Here is a 26,120-nt window from a genome sequence, read left to right as displayed (position 1 = left end):
CGCAACATCCTTTTTTCTTTGTTCCAAAAACTGTTAGTGTAGTTGGACGTAGGTCATTTCTGTATAAAGCCCCTTTTGACTGGAATAATCTTCCTGTTTCTCTGAGATCTATTACCTCTCTCAGTCGTTTTAGGTTATGTCTTTTCTCTTATCTTAAAATAACTTGTTTATGTTTCTGATTTTATTTTATTTTGCTTTCTCTCTGTTGAGATTCATTTGAGGATCTTTTTGCTGTTACTACGTGGCTCTATGTTGATGATGTATGATGGTGAGATTTTGTACTGAAACTACTGAAACTATGTTTCGGGTGTGGGAAGCCCACAAGAGTGTGGGAAGCAGGTTGAGCTTTTTCTTTTTCTTTTGTCTTTGTAGTTTTGTTTTGTAATGATGTTTTGTTTTATGTTGTCTGTGTTGTAAATTGCTCATGTTTTTAGGACCCCCTTGAAAATGAGATGTTACATCTCAAGGGGCGATCCTTTCAATAAATTCAAAGTATATTTCTGCATAGTGATTTGGATTATTTTGATCATGCAAATGCATTACTAATCAATGTAATCCTAAAGGAGTTATAAGATATATGTTGCTTTATGTCTGCACTTTTTCAGCAATTACATTGTTCTTGAAGTACAAGACAGCAAATTAAAAATCTTAAGACCCTCAGTGAAGTTCTTCATTTTCCATCGGGATGCTACACTTAGAGAAACCAGCATACTATTATACAATGATACAAACGTAATTTCCGACTCACTTAATGCTCATAATATAAAGCTCCCATGATTCTATACCTAGAAGAACACCATTTAATGTTCAACTGTAGACAAACATACAGGCAAGTGTTGGGGATTAGGCTAACTACATACATGCAATTTAGTCAAATAATTTAATTACAAAAGTGTTGTCTGTTACAGTTAGGCCTACTGGTAAAATATGTAATTAAATCACAATTTCTTATGAAAATGTTTAAGATGCCATATGAATATTTTCTTTAATAAGCTTGGCTATATATTGAATAATATTCATTTTGTTGCATTATGTGTATTTCATATGCACGTTGTCTTCCTTTGCCATTTCCAGCCACAGTTGTTTAGTAAAGTTTGTTGCTGTTCTGGTGCTTTTGATTGGTTCTCATGTTTGAATTTGCAGCACTCAATTAAACTGCCTCTCAAGCTGTGTTTTTAAAATGGTTAACCATTGAAAAACAAAACATTTTTGGCAGCATCAAATATGAGGAAAACATTGATATAAATAAAACATGTAGCTTGTTGTTGGTGTATTTTTTATATTTTAAAATACAGTTGGGTACACAAAGTAAATGATAAAAGCACAATTTTAATCTACAGAATAGACCCAAAATAAACATCGTGCCAGTTAAATGAAAGATGGGAGGCTAGAACTTCAAGTTGTCCCTGTTATCTATAATACAAAAATATAGCATAATTTTTTATGGCCTATAGGCTATTCAATTAAATTACAAATGTTACCAGTTATATTTTAGTTAGTTTTTAGTTTAAGTTAGAACTAAAGTCTATTAACGAATAAATGTAAAAACACACTCAATGTATATTTAAGTAAACCCCACAATTAATTGAGTTTTTGAAGTTTCTGTTGTAACGTCTATTGCCGTTTTCATCCACTAGATGGTGCCATTGTCTTTGAATAGGCCTTGTGATGAGTGTTTAACCATTTGATGTGTATGTGAGCATGGCAGTGTGTTTGGTTTGTGACACTGAGTGTGATGTAGTTTTAGTGTAGCCTATAACAATAGTGTGTACAAGTTCACAGCAGACCAACAGAAACAGTGATAGCTGCCATTTGGCTGAACAAATATGGAAGAATTAATTGGACTTTAATATTTGTAACCCACAGAAGACAATCTACAAATGTGTACAATGATGCGCAAATATTTCACTATCTGCAAATGTGTATATTTACATTTGTGATACGTAAAATCATATCCACAAAAATACAGGGTGATGTGTAACACACAAAACTGTTTTTACACATTTGCAGATTACTTCCTGTGAATTTGTGGGTCACGTTACATTTGTAAGTTCCTTTTTACACATTTGTGGAATTTTGTCCAATGTGTACTGCGGAGATCTGTAAATAAACATATACACAAATATCTCACGATTTGCAAATACACACAAATAAATCTGTACAAATATCTTTTTATGTTTATTTACAGATCTCCGCAGTATTAGCACCTAACCTAACCTGACCCTAACCCTAACCCTGGGTTACAAATATTAAAGTCCAATTAATTCTTCCATAGTCTTCAGTCTTTAATGCCTTTCATAGACGCCAAGTCCAAAAAAAAATAATTTTTGTGAGCAAAGAATGCATAAAGGCCCAGTCGCTCTGAGAAGGAAGACACAAGACTCTGTCCAGAGGAACGCATTGCTTCGGCTCTGTGAACGTTTGCTCTGAACGAATGCCTGACACATGAAGTTAAACACGGAAACATGAAGACATCAGGCAGATTCATTTATTCAGATTCAAATATTTACACTGAAAAAATCAGTTTTCAGCAGAAATAGAACATTTTACAATAATAAATCATCAAATGAATCTCACAACAACTGGAATATGTTAATTTACTGCTCAATGTTTAGTTTATGCTGAAGTTCTGAAAATACATGTAATGAATGTCTTCACAGTCCTGCACAGCTTTAAAAAAAAACAACACTAAAACTGAGAAACTGAAAAACTGTGTTGCTTCTTCACTGTCAAAATTACACACACAACGTGGCGAAGTGTTCATCACCAATAAACTGAAGGACTAAAGCTGGTGAAAGTGTGTGTGACTGTCAGTTCAGCCAGCTGTGTGTGTGTGTGACGGTCAGTTCAGCCAGCTGTGTGTGTGTGACGGTCAGTTCAGCCAGCTGTGTGTGTGTGACGGTCAGTTCAGCCAGCTGTGTGTGTGTGACGGTCAGTTCAGCCAGCTGGTGTTGAGCCGAGTCTGATTCTTGATGCTGGTGTCCATCTTCAGCACTTCTCTGACGGCCATCGTGGCGTAAGTGGAGGACGGCAGAGAAAACTCCATCTTCAGCGCCCGATATTTCCCTTCTGTAGAGGCACACACACACACACACACACAATAATGAAATGAGACGGTCAGAGTTATATTATAGCAGGCAGCTAAATCTGACAAAAGCTGTTATCTTTAGATTATAATATTTGTATTTAGTTGCATAATCAACAATAGTATTGATCTGCCTGCATTGACAGCATTATATGAGAACTAAACTGAGCTGGATGATGACATCACGGTTTTCTCAAGAGTGGCTATATATATATATATATATATATAAATAAATGAACTAAATTAATAACATCTTTACAACAGAAATGAACCATCACTGAACTTACTTAAGCTGGACTGTGACGCTATTTTCTTCTAGAAACAAAAGTTTGTTGCATTATTTTCCAGTTATCTCTGTAAAGCTGCTTTGAAACACTCTGTATTGTAAAAAAACACTATATAAATAAAGGAGACTCGACTCAATCTACTTCCTGGGTAAAAAAAAAAAAAGGTGTTGTTTGGATTTAAATAAGCAAATACTTTAAGAGTTGAATCAGGATCATTATTGCAGTGATTAATATATTTCTGCTCACTGAACAGCCACCGGTGGCGCTAATAACAAGAGCGTCTGCTGCTGTAGTTCACTAAATGGCCACCGGTGGCGCTAATAACAAGAGCTTCTGCTACTGTAGTTCACTGAATGGCCACCGGTGGCGCTAATAACAAGAGTGTCTGCTGCTGTAGTTCACTGAATGGCCACCGGTGGCGCTAATAACAAGAGCTTCTGCTGCTGTAGTTCACTGAATGGCCACCGGTGGCGCTAATAACAAGAGCTTCTGCTGCTGTAGTTCACTGAATGGCCACCGGTGGCGCTAATAACAAGAGCTTCTGCTGCTGTAGTTCACTGAATGGCCACCGGTGGCGCTAATAACAAGAGCGTCTGCTGCTGTAGTTCACTGAATGGCCACCGGTGGCGCTAATAACAAGAGCTTCTGCTGCTGTAGTTCACTGAATGGCCACCGGTGGCGCTAATAACAAGAGCGTCTGCTGCTGTAGTTCACTGAATGGCCACCGGTGGCGCTAATAACAGGAGCTTCTGCTGCTGTAGTTCACTGAATGGCCACCGGTAGCGCTAATAACAAGAGCGTCTGCTGCTGTAGTTCACTGAATGGCCACCGGTGGCGCTAATAACAAGAGCTTCTGCTACTGTAGTTCACTGAATGGCCACCGGTGGCGCTAATAACAAGAGCTTCTGCTGCTGTAATTCACTGAATGGCCACCGGTGGCGCTAATAAGAGCGTCTGCTGTAGTTCACTGAATGGCCACCGGTGGCGCTAATAACAAGAGCTTCTGCTGCTGTAATTCACTGAATGGCCACCGGTAGCGCTAATAAGAGCGTCTGCTGTAGTTCAGTGAATGGCCACCGGTAGCGCTAATAAGAGCGTCTGCTGTAGTTCACTGAATGGCCACCGGTGGCGCTAATAACAAGAGCTTCTGCTGCTGTAGTTCACTGAATGGCCACCGGTGGCGCTAATAACAAGAGCTTCTGCTGCTGTAGTTCACTGAATGGCCACCGGTAGCGCTAATAACAAGAGCGTCTGCTGCTGTAGTTCACTGAATGGCCACCGGTGGCGCTAATAACAAGAGCTTCTGCTACTGTAGTTCACTGAATGGCCACCGGTGGCGCTAATAACAAGAGCTTCTGCTGCTGTAATTCACTGAATGGCCACCGGTGGCGCTAATAAGAGCGTCTGCTGTAGTTCACTGAATGGCCACCGGTGGCGCTAATAACAAGAGCTTCTGCTGCTGTAGTTCACTGAATGGCCACCGGTGGCGCTAATAACAAGAGCTTCTGCTGCTGTAGTTCACTGAATGGCCACCGGTGGCGCTAATAACAAGAGCTTCTGCTGCTGTAGTTCACTGAATGGCCACCGGTGGCGCTAATAACAAGAGTGTCTGCTGCTGTAGTTCACTGAATGGCCACCGGTGGCGCTAATAACAAGAGCTTCTGCTGCTGTAGTTCACTGAATGGCCACCGGTGGCGCTAATAACAAGAGCTTCTGCTGCTGTAGTTCACTGAATGGCCACCGGTGGCGCTAATAACAAGAGCTTCTGCTGCTGTAGTTCACTGAATGGCCACCGGTGGCGCTAATAACAAGAGCGTCTGCTGCTGTAGTTCACTGAATGGCCACCGGTGGCGCTAATAACAAGAGCTTCTGCTGCTGTAGTTCACTGAATGGCCACAGGTGGCGCTAATAACAAGAGCGTCTGCTGCTGTAGTTCACTGAATGGCCACCGGTGGCGCTAATAACAGGAGCTTCTGCTGCTGTAGTTCACTGAATGGCCACCGGTAGCGCTAATAACAAGAGCGTCTGCTGCTGTAGTTCACTGAATGGCCACCGGTGGCGCTAATAACAAGAGCTTCTGCTGCTGTAGTTCACTGAATGGCCACCGGTGGCGCTAATAACAAGAGCTTCTGCTACTGTAGTTCACTGAATGGCCACCGGTGGCGCTAATAACAAGAGCTTCTGCTGCTGTAATTCACTGAATGGCCACCGGTGGCGCTAATAAGAGCGTCTGCTGTAGTTCACTGAATGGCCACCGGTGGCGCTAATAACAAGAGCTTCTGCTACTGTAGTTCACTGAATGGCCACCGGTGGCGCTAATAACAAGAGTGTCTGCTGCTGTAGTTCACTGAATGGCCACCGGTGGCGCTAATAACAAGAGCTTCTGCTGCTGTAGTTCACTGAATGGCCACCGGTGGCGCTAATAACAAGAGCTTCTGCTGCTGTAGTTCACTGAATGGCCACCGGTGGCGCTAATAACAAGAGCGTCTGCTGCTGTAGTTCACTGAATGGCCACCGGTGGCGCTAATAACAAGAGCTTCTGCTGCTGTAGTTCACTGAATGGCCACCGGTGGCGCTAATAACAAGAGCTTCTGCTGCTGTAGTTCACTGAATGGCCACCGGTGGCGCTAATAACAAGAGCGTCTGCTGCTGTAGTTCACTGAATGGCCACCGGTGGCGCTAATAACAGGAGCTTCTGCTGCTGTAGTTCACTGAATGGCCACCGGTAGCGCTAATAACAAGAGCTTCTGCTGCTGTAGTTCACTGAATGGCCACCGGTGGCGCTAATAACAAGAGCTTCTGCTGCTGTAGTTCACTGAATGGCCACCGGTGGCGCTAATAACAAGAGCTTCTGCTGCTGTAGTTCACTGAATGGCCACCGGTGGCGCTAATAACAAGAGCTTCTGCTGCTGTAGTTCACTGAATGGCCACCGGTGGCGCTAATAACAAGAGCTTCTGAATTCTACATTCAGCCTCTTTAAACATGCGCGTACAGTCGCTGGAATGTGCTGGAGTGAACTTTACAGAGCGCTTTAACTTCCTCTCGGCCAGACATTAATGCAACTCTAGATGGAAGGATACGTTATGATGATGCGTGAGGTTGTGGTAACAATGACGTGACAAATCCACACTGTAATCTATGAGTGAGTGTGTGTGAGAGAGTGTGAGTGTGTGCGTGTGTGTGTGTTCTGAACCTTTGAGGTAGACTGGAGCTGGAGTGTTTTCTAGTTTCTCCACATCTGAGAGAACGAGAGGCACTCGCGGATCATCGTACTGAATCAGCTCCCTTTGGAGAAACACACACAGAATCATCAGAACCAGCGCTGAACACACACACTGACGGAGAGAGAGAGATTCTCACCAGCTGACGTCACTGGGGCGAATGAGGAGTTTACGGTACGCGCCGGCCAGAGAATAATCACGAACTTTGTGCCTCATATTCTGGATGTCCAGATCGTCAGCGCTCAGCATATCTCCGTATCCTCGACCCACTGCAGCAGAAACACACACACACACACACACACACACACACACGTCAGACCAGCTGCTGAACACACACACACACACACCTCAAACACGTCAGACCAGCTGCTGAACACACACACACACACACACCTCAAACACGTCAGACCAGCTGCTGAACACACACACACACACACACACACAGGTCAGACCAGCTGCTGAACACACACACACACACACACACCTCAAACACGTCAGACCAGCTGCTGAACACACACACACACACACCTCAAACACGTCAGACCAGCTGCTGAACACACACACACCTCAAACACGTCAGACCAGCTGCTGAACACACACACACACACACACATCAGACCAGCTGCTGAACACACACACACACACCTCAAACACGTCAGACCAGCTGCTGAACACACACACACACGTCAGACCAGCTGCTGAACACACACACACACACACACACACGTCAGACCAGATGCTGAACACACACACCTCAGACCAGCTGCTGAACACACACATACACACACACGTCAGACCAGCTGCTGAACACACACACACACACACCTCAAACACGTCAGACCAGCTGCTGAACACACACACACACACACACACACACACGTCAGACCAGCTGCTGAACACACACACACACACACCTCAAACACGTCAGACCAGCTGCTGAACACACACACACACACACACCTCAAACACGTCAGACCAGCTGCTGAACACACACACACACACACACACACAGGTCAGACCAGCTGCTGAACACACACACACACACACACACCTCAAACACGTCAGACCAGCTGCTGAACACACACACACACACACCTCAAACACGTCAGACCAGCTGCTGAACACACACACACCTCAAACACGTCAGACCAGCTGCTGAACACACACACACACACACACATCAGACCAGCTGCTGAACACACACACACACACCTCAAACACGTCAGACCAGCTGCTGAACACACACACACACGTCAGACCAGCTGCTGAACACACACACACACACACACACACCTCAGACCAGCTGCTGAACACACACATACACACACACGTCAGACCAGCTGCTGAACGAACACACACACACGTCAGACCAGCTGCTGAACACACACACACACACACACATCAGACCAGCTGCTGAACACACACACACACACACGTCAGACCAGCTGCTGAACACACACACACACGTCAGACCAGCTGCTGAACACACACACACGTCAGACCAGCTGCTGAACACACACACACACACACGTCAGACCAGCTGCTGAACACACACACACACGTCAGACCAGCTGCTGAACACACACACACACGTCAGACCAGCTGCTGAACACACACACACACGTCAGACCAGATGCTGAACACACACACACACACACACGTCAGACCAGCTGCTGAACACACACATACACACACACGTCAGACCAGCTGCTGAACGAACACACACACACGTCAGAACAGCTGCTGAACACACACACACACATCAGACCAGCTGCTGAACACACACACACACATACACACACACGTCAGACCAGCTGCTGAACGAACACACACACACGTCAGACCAGCTGCTGAACACACACACACACACACACACACACATCAGACCAGCTGCTGAACACACACACACACACACACACACACACACACACACGTCAGACCAGCTGCTGAACACACACACACACGTCAGACCAGCTGCTGAACACACACACACACACACACACACGTCAGATCAGCTGCTGAACACACACACACACACACACGTCAGACCAGCTGCTGAACACACACACACACACACACGTCAGACCAGCTGCTGAACACACACACACACACACACGTCAGACCAGCTGCTGAACACACACACACACACACGTCAGATCAGCTGCTGAACACACACACACACACACACACACGTCAGATCAGCTGCTGAACACACACACACGTCAGACCAGCTGCTGAACACACACACACACACACACACGTCAGATCAGCTGCTGAACACACACACACACACACACACGTCAGACCAGCTGCTGCTGAACACACACACACGTCAGACCAGCTGCTGAACACACACACACACACACACACACACATCAGACCAGCTGCTGAACACACACACACACACACACACACACACGTCAGACCAGCTGCTGAACACACACACACGTCAGACCAGCTGCTGAACACACACACACGTCAGATCAGCTGCTGAACACACACACACACACACGTCAGACCAGCTGCTGCTGAACACACACACACACACGTCAGACCAGCTGCTGAACACACACACACACACACACACATCAGACCAGCTGCTGAACACACACACACACACACACACACACACACACACATCAGACCAGCTGCTGAACACACACACACACACACACACACACGTCAGACCAGCTGCTGAACACACACACACACACACACACACACACACACACACACACACACGTCAGACCAGCTGCTGAACACACACACACACACACACACACACACACACACACATCAGACCAGCTGCTGAACACACACACACACGTCAGACCAGCTGCTGAACACACACACACACGTCAGACCAGCTGCTGAACACACACACACACACGTCAGATCAGCTGCTGAACACACACACACACGTCAGACCAGCTGCTGCTGAACACACACACACACGTCAGACCAGCTGCTGAACACACACACACACACACACACATCAGACCAGCTGCTGAACACACACACACACACACACACACACACACATCAGACCAGCTGCTGAACACACACACACACACACACACACACGTCAGACCAGCTGCTGAACACACACACACACACACACACACACACACACACACGTCAGACCAGCTGCTGAACACACACACACACACACACACACACACACACACACATCAGACCAGCTGCTGAACACACACACACACGTCAGACCAGCTGCTGAACACACACACACACGTCAGACCAGCTGCTGAACACACACACACACACACACACACACACACGTCAGACCAGCTGCTGAACACACACACACACACGTCAGACCAGCTGCTGAACACACACATCAGACCAGCTGCTGAACACACACACACGTCAGACCAGCTGCTGAACACACACACACACACACACGTCAGACCAGCTGCTGAACACACACACACACGTCAGACCAGCTGCTGACCACACACACACACACACACACGTCAGACCAGCTGCTGAACACACACACACACACACACGTCAGATCAGCTGCTGAACACACACACACGTCAGATCAGCTGCTGAACACACACACACACACACACACACACACACACACACATCAGACCAGCTGCTGAACACACACACACACACACACACACACACGTCAGACCAGCTGCTGAACACACACACACACACACACACACACATCAGACCAGCTGCTGAACACACACACACACACACACACGTCAGACCAGCTGCTGAACACACACACACACACGTCAGACCAGCTGCTGAACACACACACACACACACACACGTCAGATCAGCTGCTGAACACACACACACACACACACACGTCAGATCAGCTGCTGAACACACACACACACACACGTCAGACCAGCTGCTGAACACACACACACACGTCAGACCAGCTGCTGAACACACACACACGTCAGATCAGCTGCTGAACACACACACACACACGTCAGACCAGCTGCTGCTGAACACACACACACACGTCAGACCAGCTGCTGAACACACACACACACACACACACACATCAGACCAGCTGCTGAACACACACACACACGTCAGACCAGCTGCTGAACACACACACACACGTCAGACCAGCTGCTGAACACACACACACACACACACACGTCAGATCAGCTGCTGAACACACACACACACACGTCAGACCAGCTGCTGCTGAACACACACATACACGTCAGACCAGCTGCTGAACACACACACACACACACACATCAGACCAGCTGCTGAACACACACACACACACACACACACACACACATCAGACCAGCTGCTGAACACACACACACACACACACACACACACACACACACACACACACGTCAGACCAGCTGCTGAACACACACACACACACACACACACACACACACACGTCAGACCAGCTGCTGAACACACACACACACACACACACACACATCAGACCAGTTGCTGAACACACACACACACACACACACACGTCAGACCAGCTGCTGAACACACACACACACGTCAGACCAGCTGCTGAACACACACACACACACGTCAGACCAGCTGCTGAACACACACACACACACACACACACACACACACACACGTCAGACCAGCTGCTGAACACACACATCAGACCAGCTGCTGAACACACACACACACACACACACACACACGTCAGACCAGCTGCTGAACACACACACACACACACACACACACACACACACACACACACACACACACACACACACACACACATCAGACCAGCTGCTGAACACACACACACACACACACACATCAGACCAGCTGCTGAACACACACACACACACGTCAGACCAGCTGCTGAACACACACACACACACACACACACACACACATCAGACCAGCTGCTGAACACACACACACACACACACACACACACGTCAGACCAGCTGCTGAACACACACGTCAGACCAGCTGCTGAACACACACGTCAGACCAGCTGCTGAACACACACACACACACACACACACACACACGTCAGACCAGCTGCTGAACACACACACACACACACACACACACACACATCAGACCAGCTGCTGAACACACACACACACACACACGTCAGACCAGCTGCTGAACACACACACACACGTCAGACCAGCTGCTGAACACACACACACACACACACACACGCACACACACGTCAGACCAGCTGCTGAACACACACACACACACACAACAACAACATTTACAAGTTTCCAAAAGCTAAAGAATAAAAATGTGTTTTAAAAATGTCCATTGAAGGAGCCGACCTCTCATGATCCGGGAGAGCATTGCAAAGCCTAAACTGCAAAGCCTAAACCCGCCTCGACGGGTGTGTTGAGTTTATGGTCTTTTAAAGTGCATTTGTTTATGTATATCTGAGTTGCAGTCATTTACACTGCGTTTACACCGCAAAACAGATCCTCTCCTTGCCATTTTCTCGCTCTTCCAAACGGTCTTCCGTCTTGCCGTAGAGTCCTCAAACTCGGTTAGAGGAGGGGCCATGTAGATGAGCTCTTAAATCTGCATTTTGATTGGCGTGCGGCGTCAATTTAACATCTATCGGCGAGCGGCGTTATTTTAACGCATGGCGGGGTGTGACAGTAGCTTATTTAACACCCGGCGGCTTGATAAAAACAGCTTTTTAATATTGATACGGCGGTCAAAAGCACGCAAATTCTGAACCATTTGACTTACGATACTTAGCAGACAGTATAACAAATGGCTGAGGGCAGAAATATGTTAATACGGGAAATATGCTAATACGGGATAGTCCGTCAGCGGTCGTGGGCGGAGCATGAGCATTATGACATCATATTGCTCAGAAAATCCAAACGGCACAGCTTTTTGAGGATTAAAAAAAAGAAGTGAATGGATTTTTTTCATTGTATGCTGGTTGTGTCCACACACTGCAAACACACATTTATATGCAAACACCATATAAAAGTGAATTTTGCATCCGATGACCCCTTTAAGGTTTATGAATTTCCATGACTAATTCAGGTATAGAAGTTTTCTATTAGTTTTCCAAGACCATGTGAATCCTGATTCTTCAAAGAGAAAAGAGTTGTCAAGAAAGTAAATTAACAAAATAATCTAAACCAATTGAAACAAAAGATGCGTTTTATTTTTAACATTTCAGTAATCTTGAGGCTTTCAGTGTCACTGGAGTTCCAACATGATTAAAACACAGTGTGATGATGCTCATAAATATAACAATGTAAACTGTATAAACTGCTTGTTTTGTTAAACTCGATCATTCTGGATTATGTTGCGTTGCTGGAGACCTAATCTCAAAATTGTACATAGGCAACAGTAATGTGAACTAAATATAATTTAAATTTTATAATATAAAGTAACAGTAGTAAAGGAGAGTTTCCCAGAATGCCTCACCGCTGTGAGTGGGGTAGATCACGTCGAACCCGGGCAGTGGCATCACAACATCATGAATAGAGTGTTTCTCTGCCTCGTCAGCTGACAGAACATGAGCAGAGCCTAGAACACAGAGAAGAGCTCAGATACTGAACATTTTCACTCCTCACGCTCGCTCACTCCTCTCACGCTCGCTCACTCCTCTCACGCTCGCTCACTCCTCTCACGCTCACTTCTCCCTTCACGCTCGCTCACTCCTCTCACGCTCACTCACTCACTCCTCTCACGCTCGCTCACTCCTCTCACGCTCACTTCTCCCTTCACGCTCGCTCACTCCTCTCACGCTCACTCACTCACTCCTCTCACGCTCACTTCTCCCTTCACGCTCGCTCACTCCTCTCACGCTCACTTCTCCCTTCACGCTCACTCACTCCTCTCACGCTCACTTCTCCCTTCACGCTCACTCCTCTCACGCTCGCTCACTCCTCTCACGCTCACTTCTCCCTTCACGCTCGCTCACTCCTCTCACGCTCGCTCACTCCTCTCACGCTCGCTCACTCCTCTCACGCTCGCTCACTCCTCTCACGCTCGCTCACTCCTCTCACGCTCACTTCTCCCTTCACACTCACTCCTCTCACGCTCGCTCACTCCTCTCACGCTCGCTCGCTCACTCCTCTCACGCTCGCTCGCTCACTCCTCTCACGCTCGCTCACTCACTCCTCTCACGCTCGCTCACTCCTCTCACGCTCGCTCACTCCTCTCACGCTCGCTCACTCCTCTCACGCTCGCTCACTCCTCTCACGCTCGCTCACTCCTCTCACGCTCGCTCACTCCTCTCACGCTCGCTCACTCCTCTCACGCTCGCTCACTCCTCTCACGCTCGCTCACTCCTCTCACGCTCGCTCACTCCTCTCACGCTCGCTCACTCCTCTCACGCTCGCTCACTCCTCTCACGCTCACTTCTCCCTTCACACTCACTCCTCTCACGCTCGCTCACTCCTCTCACGCTCGCTCGCTCACTCCTCTCACGCTCGCTCACTCCTCTCACGCTCGCTCACTCCTCTCACGCTCACTTCTCCCTTCACGCTCACTTCTCCCTTCACGCTCACTCCTCTCACGCTCGCTCACTCCTCTCACGCTCGCTCACTCCTCTCACGCTCACTTCTCCCTTCACGCTCACTTCTCCCTTCACGCTCACTCCTCTCACGCTCGCTCACTCCTCTCACGCTCGCTCACTCCTCTCACGCTCACTTCTCCCTTCACGCTCACTCCTCCCCTCACGCTCACTCCTCCCCTCACGCTCACTCCTCCCCTCACGCTCACTCCTCCCCTCACGCTCACTCCTCCCCTCACGCTCACTCCTCCCCCTCACGCCTCTCACGCTCACTTCTCCCTTCACGCTCACTTCTCCCTTCACGCTCACTCCTCTCACGCTCGCTCACTCCTCTCACGCTCACTCCTCCCCTCACGCTCACTCCTCCCCCCTCCCCTCACGCTCACTCCTCCCCCTCACGCTCACTCCTCCCCTCACGCTCACTCCTCCCCTCACGCTCACTCCTCCCCTCACGCTCACTCCTCCCCCTCACGCTCACTCCTCCCCCTCACGCTCACTCCTCCCCCTCACGCTCACTCCTCCCCCTCACGCTCACTCCTCCCCCTCACGCTCACTCCTCCCCTCACGCTCACTCCTCCCCTCACGCTCACTCCTCCCCCTCACGCTCACTCCTCCCCCTCACGCTCACTCCTCCCCCTCACGCTCACTCCTCCCCCTCACGCTCACTCCTCCCCTCACGCTCACTCCTCCCCCTCACGCTCACTCCTCCCCCTCACGCTCACTCCTCCCCTCACGCTCACTCCTCCCCTCACGCTCACTCCTCCCCCTCACGCTCACTCCTCCCCCTCACGCTCACTCCTCCCCCTCACGCTCACTCCTCCCCCTCACGCTCACTCCTCCCCCTCACGCTCACTCCTCCCCCTCACGCTCACTCCTCCCCCTCACGCTCACTCCTCCCCCTCACGCTCACTCCTCCCCCTCACGCTCACTCCTCCCCTCACGCTCACCCCTCACGCTCACTCCTCCCCTCACGCTCACTCCTCCCCTCACGCTCACTCACTCCTCTCACGCTCACTCCTCCCCTCACACACAAACCTCCCCTCACGCTCACTCCTCCCCCTCACGCTCACTCCTCCCCCTCACGCTCACTCCTCCCCCTCACGCTCACTCCTCCCCTCACGCTCACTCCTCCCCCTCACGCTCACTCCTCCCCTCACGCTCACCCCTCACGCTCACTCCTCCCCTCACGCTCACTCCTCCCCCTCACGCTCACTCCTCCCCCTCACGCTCACTCCTCCCCCTCACGCTCACTCCTCCCCCCTCCCCTCACGCTCACTCCTCCCCCTCACGCTCACTCCTCCCCTCACGCTCACTCCTCCCCTCACGCTCACTCCTCCCCTCACGCTCACTCCTCCCCCTCACGCTCACTCCTCCCCTCACGCTCACTCCTCCCCTCACGCTCACTCCTCCCCCTCACGCTCACTCCTCCCCCTCACGCTCACTCCTCCCCCTCACGCTCACTCCTCCCCCTCACGCTCACTCCTCCCCCTCACGCTCACTCCTCCCCCTCACGCTCACTCCTCCCCTCACGCTCACTCCTCCCCTCACGCTCACTCCTCCCCCTCACGCTCACTCCTCCCCCTCACGCTCACTCCTCCCCCTTCACGCTCACTCCTCCCCCTCACGCTCACTCCTCCCCCTCACGCTCACTCCTCCCCTCACGCTCACTCCTCCCCCTCACTCCTCCCCCTCACGCTCACTCCTCCCCTCACGCTCACTCCTCCCCCTCACGCTCACTCCTCCCCCTCACGCTCACTCCTCCCCCTCACGCTCACTCCTCCCCCTCACGCTCACTCCTCCCCCTCACGCTCACTCCTCCCCCTCACGCTCACTCCTCCCCCTCACGCTCACTCCTCCCCCTCACGCTCACTCCTCCCCCTCACGCTCACTCCTCCCCCTCACGCTCACTCCTCCCCTCACGCTCACCCCTCACGCTCACTCCTCCCCTCACGCTCACTCCTCCCCTCACGCTCACTCACTCCTCTCACGCTCACTCCTCCCCTCACACACAAACCTCCCCTCACACTCACTCCTCCCCCTCATGCTCACTCCTCCCCCTCACGCTCACTCCTCCCCCTCACGCTCACTCCTCCCCTCACGCTCACTCCTCCCCTCACGCACAAACCTCCTCTGAGGATCAGATCTCGCTCCACAACTCTCACCTCATAGGCCTCCACTCTCACACACTCTCACACACTCTCACACACTCTCACACACTCTCACACACTCTCACACACTCTCACACACTCTCACACACTCTCACACACTCTCACACACTCTCACACACTCTCACACACTCTCACACACTCTCACACACTCTCACACACTCTCACACACTCACACACTCTCACACACTCTCACACACTCTCACACCTCCTCTGAGGATCAGATCTCCCTCCACAGCTGTCAGCCCATAGGCCTCCACACGTCTGCTGACCATAGAGTTCCACACGTAACTCTGGTAACTGTGGATGTACATCAGCCTGTTGTTGCGAGGGATCTGAGCAGAAAAAGCACAGTTATAAACTACTGAACTCCAGCAGCAGCATCAGGATCTTCATGATGTGGTAAAGTGAGGTCAGTGTCCAGTTGTGTAGTGTGAGGTCAGTTGTGTAGTGTAAGTGTAAGGTCAGTTGTGTAGTGTGAGGTCAGTTGTGTAGTGTAAGGTCAGTTGTGTAGAGTAAGGTCAGTTGTGTAGAGTAAGGTCAGTTGTGTAGTGTAAGGTCAGTTGTGTAGTGTAAGGTCAGTTATGTAGTGTGAGGTCAGTTGTGTAGTGTAAGGTCAGTTGTGTAGTGTAAGGTCAGTTGTGTAGTGTAAGGTCAGTTGTGTAGTGTGAGGTCAGTTGTGTAGTGTAAGGTCAGTTGTGTAGAGTAAGGTCAGTTGTGTAGTGTAAGGTCAGTTGTGTAGTGTAAGGTCAGTTGTGTAGTGTAAGGTCAGTTGTGTAGTGTAAGGTCAGTTGTGTAGTGTAAGGTCAGTTATGTAGTGTGAGTGTAAGGTCAGTTGTGAAGTGTGAGGTCGGTTGTGAAGTGTAAGGTCAGTTGTGTAGAGTAAGGTCAGTTGTGTAGTGTAAGGTCAGTTATGTAGTGTGAGTGTAAGGTCAGTTGTGAAGTGTGAGGTCGGTTGTGTAGTGTGAGTGTGTTCTCTCACCAGTCCGAAGGCTGTGACGATGTTGTTCTTGCCGTATTTGACGAGGCCTCGCAGGAACTGGCCCTCGACGCAGCGCTTGACCGGCAGCTTCTTCAGGGCCGCCTCTGGGTCGTGTGTGAGAGCCCACTCCTGCCGACACTTCACCAGATAACCCTTCTCCGCTGCACAGAGAGAGAGAGAGAGAGAGAGAGAGAGAGAGAGAGAGAGAGAGAGAGAGAGAGAGAGAGAGAGAGAGAGAGTGAGAGTGTGTGTGAGAGAGAGACTCTGACCTCCAGGACCAGGCTTCAGGATTAGATCCAGTGTGTGTGTGTGTGAGTGTGAGAGAGAGAGAGAGACTCTGACCTCCAGGTTGTTGTTTTGATGCTTATATGGACTTGTGTTTTTCTGAGAAAATGTTAAAATACCAATCATTAACAAATGCTTTAGCAGTGTGTGGTTACAGCACAAAACTGATCATCCTAATCTTTGGTAGTTTAGGACATGTGCACAGATTATGCGTCAGGGGTTTGCAAATTGCTGGACTGAGTAAAAAGATCTCTAAGCAAACAGCCAAATACTGTTCTGTGTCAGCAATCACAGGCAGTCTGCATGTTTGGAGAAGGAGATGTCACCTCTATCCATAGTCTATTTATTTATATATTCATGTGGTTGTGACTATTGTCGATGTGTGTATTGTCAGGTGAAACATAACAGGCTCTTTGTGAATATTTGAATGCTGTGTTGTTTTAATCAGTATTGGTCATTCCAAATAAAATAATCAAATGTGAGAGAGAGAGAGATACTCTGACCTCCAGGACGAGGCTTCAGGATCAGGTCCAGTGTGTGTGTGTGTGTGTGTGTGTGTGTGTGTGTGTGGGAGAGAGACTCTGACCTCCAGGACCAGATCCAGTGTGTGTGTGTGTGTGTGTGAGTGAGAGAGAGAGACTCTGAACTCCAGGAAAAGGCTTCAGGATTAGATCCAGAGTGAGTGTGTGTGTGTGTGTGTGTGTGTGTGTGAGAGAGACTCTGACCTCCAGGACGAGGCTTCAGAATCAGATCCAGTGTGTGTGTGTGTGTTGTGACGATGTCATCAGGAAATAAATAAATAAATTGTAATTTAATTGTTCTACATTTATTTCCTCATTATTCATCTGTACATAACATTGAGCTCATTATTTACAAAAATCAAAACATCTCCATCATTTATGAAACTACAGTCATCGTACCTTTATGTAACTACAGTCATTGTAACCTGTGTGTCGAGTCAAGATGGCGCTGTCTTTAGTCCAGCCCCTAGTTATCTGGATGACGTGCATCGCTTATAAAAACATGGCGCCGGCTATCGAGATGCAGTGAGTACCTCGCGGAGCTCCTCAGAAGACTCCCGCGGCTGTTATTTGTTTTATCCGCGGTAAGAGTGTGTATCGTCGGCGTGCGTGCTAAGCAGATCGCGTTATGGATTACTAACAGGAAATTATCCTCATCGTTGTGTGACCTGCTGATTGTCGTTGAGATACTGCAGAGGAAACCGAACGAGTGAGTAGCCTAATTCCAAAACTTGAACTGGATTGACGGATGAGGAGCCTAAAGCCTATATCTTCACGTCTGAGAAGCCAGGGAAAATGTGGACCAGAGTCTTAAGGGGAAAAGGAGTCGTGAGTACAATTTAGCCAGGCTGACATGACATGACTTAACTTTGACTGTTTTTGAGTGGGGAATTTTATTCTTTTTTCCTCCTACTGACTATGTGAACTATTTTTGCTGTGGATTACTGTGGGGATTACTGATGGACAATTTATGAACTGTTTTTTGTTTTTTCACTTTCACTGCTGTGCTGAATATACATCTTTGAACGCAGTTCTATGTGTCCTGTCGTATTGAATGGTTGGTGGTCTATTTAAGAGTGATTATTATGGGTATTATTGTATTGAGTATGGGTGTAAAATCTTTATCTCATTAAGTGACGGGTTTTGTGACAGAACAAGACAGACTGCACAAGATCTTTGTACGTTTCCCTAAAGTGAACTTTAATTAATGACAGAAATCCTGTCTGGCACCCCAGCATATAAAAACCCCAAACAAAGAGTGTGGGAAAACGTTACATAAAAGTGGCACCCCAGATGGGACCCAAATATTAAAAACTTGTGAGAAAGAAAATACACTCAAACTACCCTTCATCATGCAAACAACCAATCCTACAAACAAAATGGCTGCCTCTCCGAGCAGGTCTTGCCATGAAATGGAGGGAGATCAAAACCAAACTCCACCCAAGGCCTTTAAAGATGATCTTATGGATGTTATGGCTTTAGATCAAGATGGAATTCAACCCTCTCTTCCTAGCAGTACCTTGGAAGGTTTTCAGGCCCTTTCATCTCAACATACTCTGCTGGATATGGACTTAACTGGAAGTTTTGCTCTCAGACCCCCAATATCACCTTCATCTCAGCCCTCATTAGGATTAACTGGATTCATGGACACACTGACACTTCAGCAATTGAGTGGAATGACCAGAACACAATACCAGAGTCTAAAAGACACCTTGTTCACTGAAGTTGGAGAGCTCAAAAATTCCATAGATACTTTCACTTTGAATGTGGATCCTGCATCTGTGAAACAAACAACTGAAATAAAGTAATCAGTTTGAGCATTTCAGGAAAGAGTTTAATAACATGCTGCATTGGCGACTAAAGAATCATCATGCAGAGGTATTGAAGGATTTCAATACAGTCATGGAACCAATGGCTAATACTCTGTATCTTATACAAAAGACCACTGATCAATATACTCAACAAATGAACATCTTTCTAGCTCAGAGAAGTTCCGATGGGGATTTACAGAATGAACTCCACCAGTGCACGCAACATTTTCAGCAATTGGCTACAGACATTGAAGCTCTCAAGTCATCACAGCAGAGTTCAGTGAAAGCAACTGTTTCTGTACCAACAATTCCGTCACCATCTGCTTCTACTATGGTGGAAATGCCGGGGGTGAATACCAGATTACAGCGACTCCATTCAACATTTCAAGGTGGACTGGGTGACTCTGATCTTAATCCCCCAAGTGAAATGGTTACCACTGCTGAAGGTAGAGGACGTTTTTTGGGGAAACAGCCTGTGAAAATCCAGTTCCCATGCTTTGGTCGACTAGAAGACTGTGATGATCCTTTGATCTTCTTGGAGAAATGTTATGATTTCATGGCTCTCCACCCTCTTTCTGATGAAGAATTAATAGCAACACTCCGGAATGTGCTCCATGGAACAGCTAGAGACTGGTGGGATGTTGCTCGACTTGAGACAAACACTTGGCAGGAGTTTGAATCTAAGTTTCTTTCTGCGTTCTTGTCAGAAGACTATGAGGATGAGTTGGCAGAGAGAGTAAGAACACGTGTACAGCAGGAGGGTGAGAGCATAAGAGATTTTGCTTATATGTACCGAGCTCTCTGCAAACGCTGGAAGCCACAAATTGAAGAGGATGACGTTATTAAGCTGATCTTGAAGAACATCAATCCTCAGATGGCAAGTCAACTTCGAAGTAATGGAGTTACCTCTGTTGATGGTTTAGTCCGTCTTGGACAACAGCTAGAAAAAGACAAGGAAAACCAGCTACAATATGAACAAGGGAAAAAACCTTGGAAACTCAAGAGTATCCAGCCCTGCTCCGGTTCAGTTGAATAACCCAGTAATCGCTTCATTACCACAGGACTCTGCTAAATCTCCCTTCTGTTGGCGGTGTAAGGGCCCTCACGCTCCGAATTCTTGTCCTCAGGGCGGTCCTGCGAAGAACAAAAACTATAAAGGTCAGCAAAGTTCACATCCTGTTAAAGGTAACCATGATAATCATCCTACTGTTAGCACTGTCACTCATATGGAGTCTGTATACTCACCTACTCATCCATTTTCCGCATCTCTACCACAGCAGTTGATTGTTCCTGTAAATATTGACTCTTGGCAAGGTCAAGCTTTGGTTGACACAGGATATTCATATACACTGTTAAATGAAAAGCTGTGGCTAACCCTGGGTTATCACACTCAACAGCTCAGACCCTGGACTGAGGGTCCCATTTATCTGGCTGATGGAGGAGCTCGGCAACCATTAGGATGGGGTGAAGTACAAATTACAGTGCAAACATTAACAGTCACCTTACCAGTGGTTGTCCTTGCCCCACAGATGCTTGCCTTTCCTGTTGTGTTGGGATTAGATTATCTTTTCTTCAGTGGACTGCAAATGGACATCCGGAACAATGTCTATTGGTTTCATCCTGATCAAAAATATTATTTTCTGAAAAATGATGATCACTTCCATGACTGGCATAATTCTTCTCCTCTTGCTCTTTTTTCTGCTCTTCCCCCTGGTACAACAGAGGAAGAACCAAACCATCTGCATGTAGCATGCCAAAACACCTGCCTAGATGAAAGGGGAAAGGAACGTTTTCTGACACAACTCAACCAGAATTCTGATGTCTGCACAGATGTTTTGGGTAAAACAAGTGTTTTGACACACAGAGTTTATGTTACCCAAGATGTTCCTATAAGACAAAAGCCTTATCGTGTTTCTCCTACGAAGCAGAAGGTTATCAAACAGCTCATTGATGAGATGTTAGCTGCTGATGTCATCGAGCCTTCCTCCTCAGCATGGTCTTCTCCCGTGGTATTGATTCCTAAGAAAACAGGAGGATATCGTTTCTGTGTAGACTACCGAAAGGTAAATTCAGTCTCTCAATCAGATGCCTATCCGCTTCCTACCATTCAAGAAATCCTTGAGTCCTTGAGTGGTGCTGTCGTTTTTTCCACCCAAACAGTGGATATTGGCAGGTTCGTATGGAAGAGGAAAGTCAAGATAAAACTGCCTTCATTTGCAGTCAGGGGCTATTTAATTTCAAGGTCATGGCTTTTGGCCTTAAAAATGCACCAGCGACCTTCCAGCGGTTGATGGAGAGAGTCCTGGGAGAGCTACAGCGTAAGAACTGTTTCGTCTATTTAGACGATATAATTATCTACTCTTATCAATGGAACAGCACTTCCAGGACATCCAGGCTGTTTTGGATAAACTCAAAGACGCAAACCTGACTGTTAATATGAAGAAAACACATTTCTTCCGTACTTCTCTGAAGTTTCTTGGCCACATTGTGACTGCTACAGGAATTAAGGCCGATCCAGAAAAGACCAGAGCAGTCCAAGAATTTCCTGTGCCAAAGAACATGAAGGAAGTCCAGAGATTTTTGGGCATGGCCGGTTGGTATCATCGGTTTGTACCGAACTTTTCTCAAGTGGCCGAACCCCTGAATGCCTTAAAAAGAAAAGGTGCCAAATTCCTTTGGACTTCGCAATGTCAATTTTCTTTTCAAGCTCTAAAACAGCTCCTTGTGTCTCCACCTGTGTTGGGACATCCTAATCTGAATCTGCCATTTGTCATCTACACTGATGCAAGTGAGGTCGGCTTGGGAGCTGTCCTTCTGCAGCAAACAGGACTGGGCACGGAGGAAGTCCTGGCATTTGCCAGTCGTACCTTAAATCCGGCAGAAAGAAATTACACGACCACCGAGCAAGAATGTTTGGCAGTCGTGTGGGCCCTTGAAAAATGGAGGTACTACTTGGAAGGAAAATTCTTCACGGTCGTCACTGATCATTCTTCCTTGATGTGGGTGTTCAAAACACAGAAACCTAACACTCGTCTAATTCGGTGGGCTCTTCGACTCCAGGAATTCAACTTCACAGTGGAGTACAGGAAGGGGAAGTATAATACGGTTCCAGATGCTTTGTCCCGAGCCCCTGTGGACATTAATGAACCGGGCCTTTTGAGTTGTTCCACTGCTCTATCTTTGAGATCAAAGGTGAAATCCGAGGAAACAGAAGATCTGCCAATCACCGATCATGACATCTGGAAAGTACAGCAGACGGATTCAGATATTCACCATCTGTACGAACAAATAGTAGAATCAGGAGAAATCATTGTCAATTCCTCTACAAAATTTTCCATATTAGAGGATAAAGTCTACAGAGTCGTCCAGTTTCCACACAAAATTGTGTATCAAGTTTACATACCAAAAACTCTCCGATATCAACTACTCCAGTCTCTTCATGAAGACCCTCTTGCTGGTCATCTTGGCAGATTCAAAACATTCAAAAGATTGCAAGCTTTGGTATACTGGCCTAACTTAAACCAAGATGTCAAAGAGTTTGTACAAAACTGTCCCATTTGTCAGCGTTACAAGCCTGAATGTCGTCGACTTCCCGGCACCTTACAACAAACTATTGTACAACGTCCATGGGAAATGCTGGGAGTGGATCTGATGGGTCCATTCCCCAGGAGCTCATCTGGGAATGTTTATCTGATCGTTTTTGTGGATTATTATTCTCGTTGGGTTGAGCTTTTTAGTCTGCGCAAAGACTGTCTCACAAATACTGGTCAGAGAAATTCTTACCCGATGGGGAGTTCCAGATTACATCTTGTCTGATCGAGGATCACAGTTTGTCTCCTCTGTGTTCCAGGAGCTCTGTAAAAATTGGAACATCGGACACAAAATGACAACTGCATACCATCCCCAGACCAATCTCACTGAAAGGGTGAATCGTACACTAAAAACAATGGTGGCCTCCTACGTCAGTGACAATCATAAACATTGGGACAAGCTCCTACCAGAGTTCAGGTTTGCTCTTAATTCTGCTGTCCATGAGTCCACAGGAGTAACCCCAGCAGAGTTGAATCTCAATCGCTCACTCAGAGGGCCCATGGATGTGCTCTTACAACCACGAAATGTGTCTCCTGATGATTCTTGCTATGGAAAATTGACAGAATTAAATCTAATGAAGGAGTACGTTGAGAAGAAACTACTTTCCGCTCGTCAACGTCAAAAGCGTAACTATGACAAAAATCGTAGAGAAGTGGTGTTTGAGGAGAAGGACAGAGTATGGATGCGCACTCACCCTTATTCCAAGGCAGTTAAGTTTTTTTCAGCAAAAATTGCTCCAAAATGGCAAGGGCCCTACAGGATAGTTCGGAAATTAGGACCTCTGAACTATGAAATTGTCCTGGAGGACACTGGAGAAGACTTAAGAGTGGTACACGTCTCCAGGCTTAAACCCTGCTTTCCCTCTGCACAAAAACTTGAAGCACAACATCGTCCATTACTAGAAATCTTTAAGGAGGACAGTGATGAGGAGGAGTTTCTTGGATTTACTGAGAAAGACATTTGAAGACATCTGATTTGACGCCTTACCCTAATGGCCGGCTTTCCTTAAGGAGGGGGGAGTGTGACGATGTCATCAGGAAATAAATAAATAAATTGTAATTTAATTGTTCTACATTTATTTCCTCATTATTCATCTGTACATAACATTGAGCTCATTATTTACAAAAATCAAAACATCTCCATCATTTATGAAACTACAGTCATCGTACCTTTATGTAACTACAGTCATTGTAACCTGTGTGTCGAGTCAAGATGGCGCTGTCTTTAGTCCAGCCCCTAGTTATCTGGATGACGTGCATCGCTTATAAAAACATGGCGCCGGCTATCGAGATGCAGTGAGTACCTCGCGGAGCTCCTCAGAAGACTCCCGCGGCTGTTATTTGTTTTATCCGCGGTAAGAGTGTGTATCGTCGGCGTGCGTGCTAAGCAGATCGCGTTATGGATTACTAACAGGAAATTATCCTCATCGTTGTGTGACCTGCTGATTGTCGTTGAGATACTGCAGAGGAAACCGAACGAGTGAGTAGCCTAATTCCAAAACATGAACTGGATTGACGGATGAGGAGCCTAGAGCCTATATCTTCACGTCTGAGAAGCCAGGGAAAATGTGGACCAGACTCTTAAGGGGAAAAGGAGTCGTGAGTACAATTTAGCCAGGCTGACATGACATGACTTAAAGCTGCCGTCGGCAACATTTTTTTGATCATATTCAGTGAAATCGACACTATAATCTGACAGAACAACATAAATAAAGTGGTTTTAGAAAAAAACCCGAGCTTCTAACTCCACCTGGAGCGTGTTATTTGTTTTGCAAAAATCCACAGCTCCCGGTTCATCATGTCCAATCAGCGTAGGGGGGTGTGAGATCTGACTGTCAATCACAGATCGGGCACACGCCACCCCTCGCGCACGTTACAATCACATGCACACGCCTGAAGTTCGTGCAGTAACGAGTGATGGCGGAAAATCAAGTAAGCTCATTTAGAGTATAAATGACGTTAGCAATTGCAATCTATCGGTAGATTAGCCAGGACAGCATACCTCCAAATACTCCATGGCGTTGATGGATGCTGATGAGACGGGCGTGTTCACTGAAAATCTGGTGCACACGCACTGACGAGCATGAACTCGGTCACGGTGGGAGGGTATCCGTTGATAGTGGGGGAGGGGCATGAGAGTTGTAAACATTCAAAATTTTCCTAAATCCACTCAATCTGCCAGACTTGCCGACTGGAGCTTTAACTTTGACTGTTTTTGAGTGGGGAATTTTATTCTTTTTTCCTCCTACTGACTATGTGAACTATTTTTGCTGTGGATTACTGTGGGGATTACTGATGGACAATTTATGAACTGTTTTTTGTTTTTTCACTTTCACTGCTGTGCTGAATATACATCTTTGAACGCAGTTCTATGTGTCCTGTCGTATTGAATGGTTGGTGGTCTATTTAAGAGTGATTATTATGGGTATTATTGTATTGAGTATGGGTGTAAAATCTTTATCTCATTAAGTGACGGGTTTTGTGACAGAACAAGACAGACTGCACAAGATCTTTGTACGTTTCCCTAAAGTGAACTTTAATTAATGACAGAAATCCTGTCTGGCACCCCAGCATATAAAAACCCCAAACAAAGAGTGTGGGAAAACGTTACAGTGTGTGTGTGTGAGAGAGACTCTGATCTCCAGGACGA

At 47.4% G+C, this 26,120-nt stretch overlaps 1 protein-coding gene across 1 annotated transcript in view; it reads right to left on the bottom strand.

Annotated features, from left to right (window-relative positions):
* Window positions 1-2,474: 2,474 nt before the first annotated feature.
* The window catches only part of pus7 (pseudouridine synthase 7), a 53,816-nt gene continuing 30,170 nt past the window's right edge, over window positions 2,475-26,120 (bottom strand). The window contains exons 10-16 of the mRNA XM_056235393.1: window positions 17,264-17,424; window positions 16,490-16,616; window positions 13,024-13,125; window positions 6,734-6,863; window positions 6,567-6,658; window positions 2,916-3,069; window positions 2,475-2,825 (exon numbers count right to left, since the gene is read on the bottom strand). Coding sequence (XP_056091368.1) covers window positions 2,933-3,069; window positions 6,567-6,658; window positions 6,734-6,863; window positions 13,024-13,125; window positions 16,490-16,616; window positions 17,264-17,424 — 749 coding nt within the window. The 3' untranslated portion in view covers window positions 2,475-2,825; window positions 2,916-2,932. The remainder of the gene's footprint in view (window positions 2,826-2,915; window positions 3,070-6,566; window positions 6,659-6,733; window positions 6,864-13,023; window positions 13,126-16,489; window positions 16,617-17,263; window positions 17,425-26,120) is intronic.

This window comes from Rhinichthys klamathensis, unplaced genomic scaffold (assembly GCF_029890125.1).
Source record: "Rhinichthys klamathensis goyatoka isolate OS25496 unplaced genomic scaffold, OSU_Roscu_1.1 h1tg000421l_1, whole genome shotgun sequence".
In the NCBI taxonomy this organism is placed as follows: Eukaryota; Metazoa; Chordata; class Actinopteri; order Cypriniformes; family Leuciscidae; genus Rhinichthys; species Rhinichthys klamathensis.
Note: the sequence above shows the minus strand (reverse complement) of the source record. Positions and strands in the feature narration are given on the sequence as shown.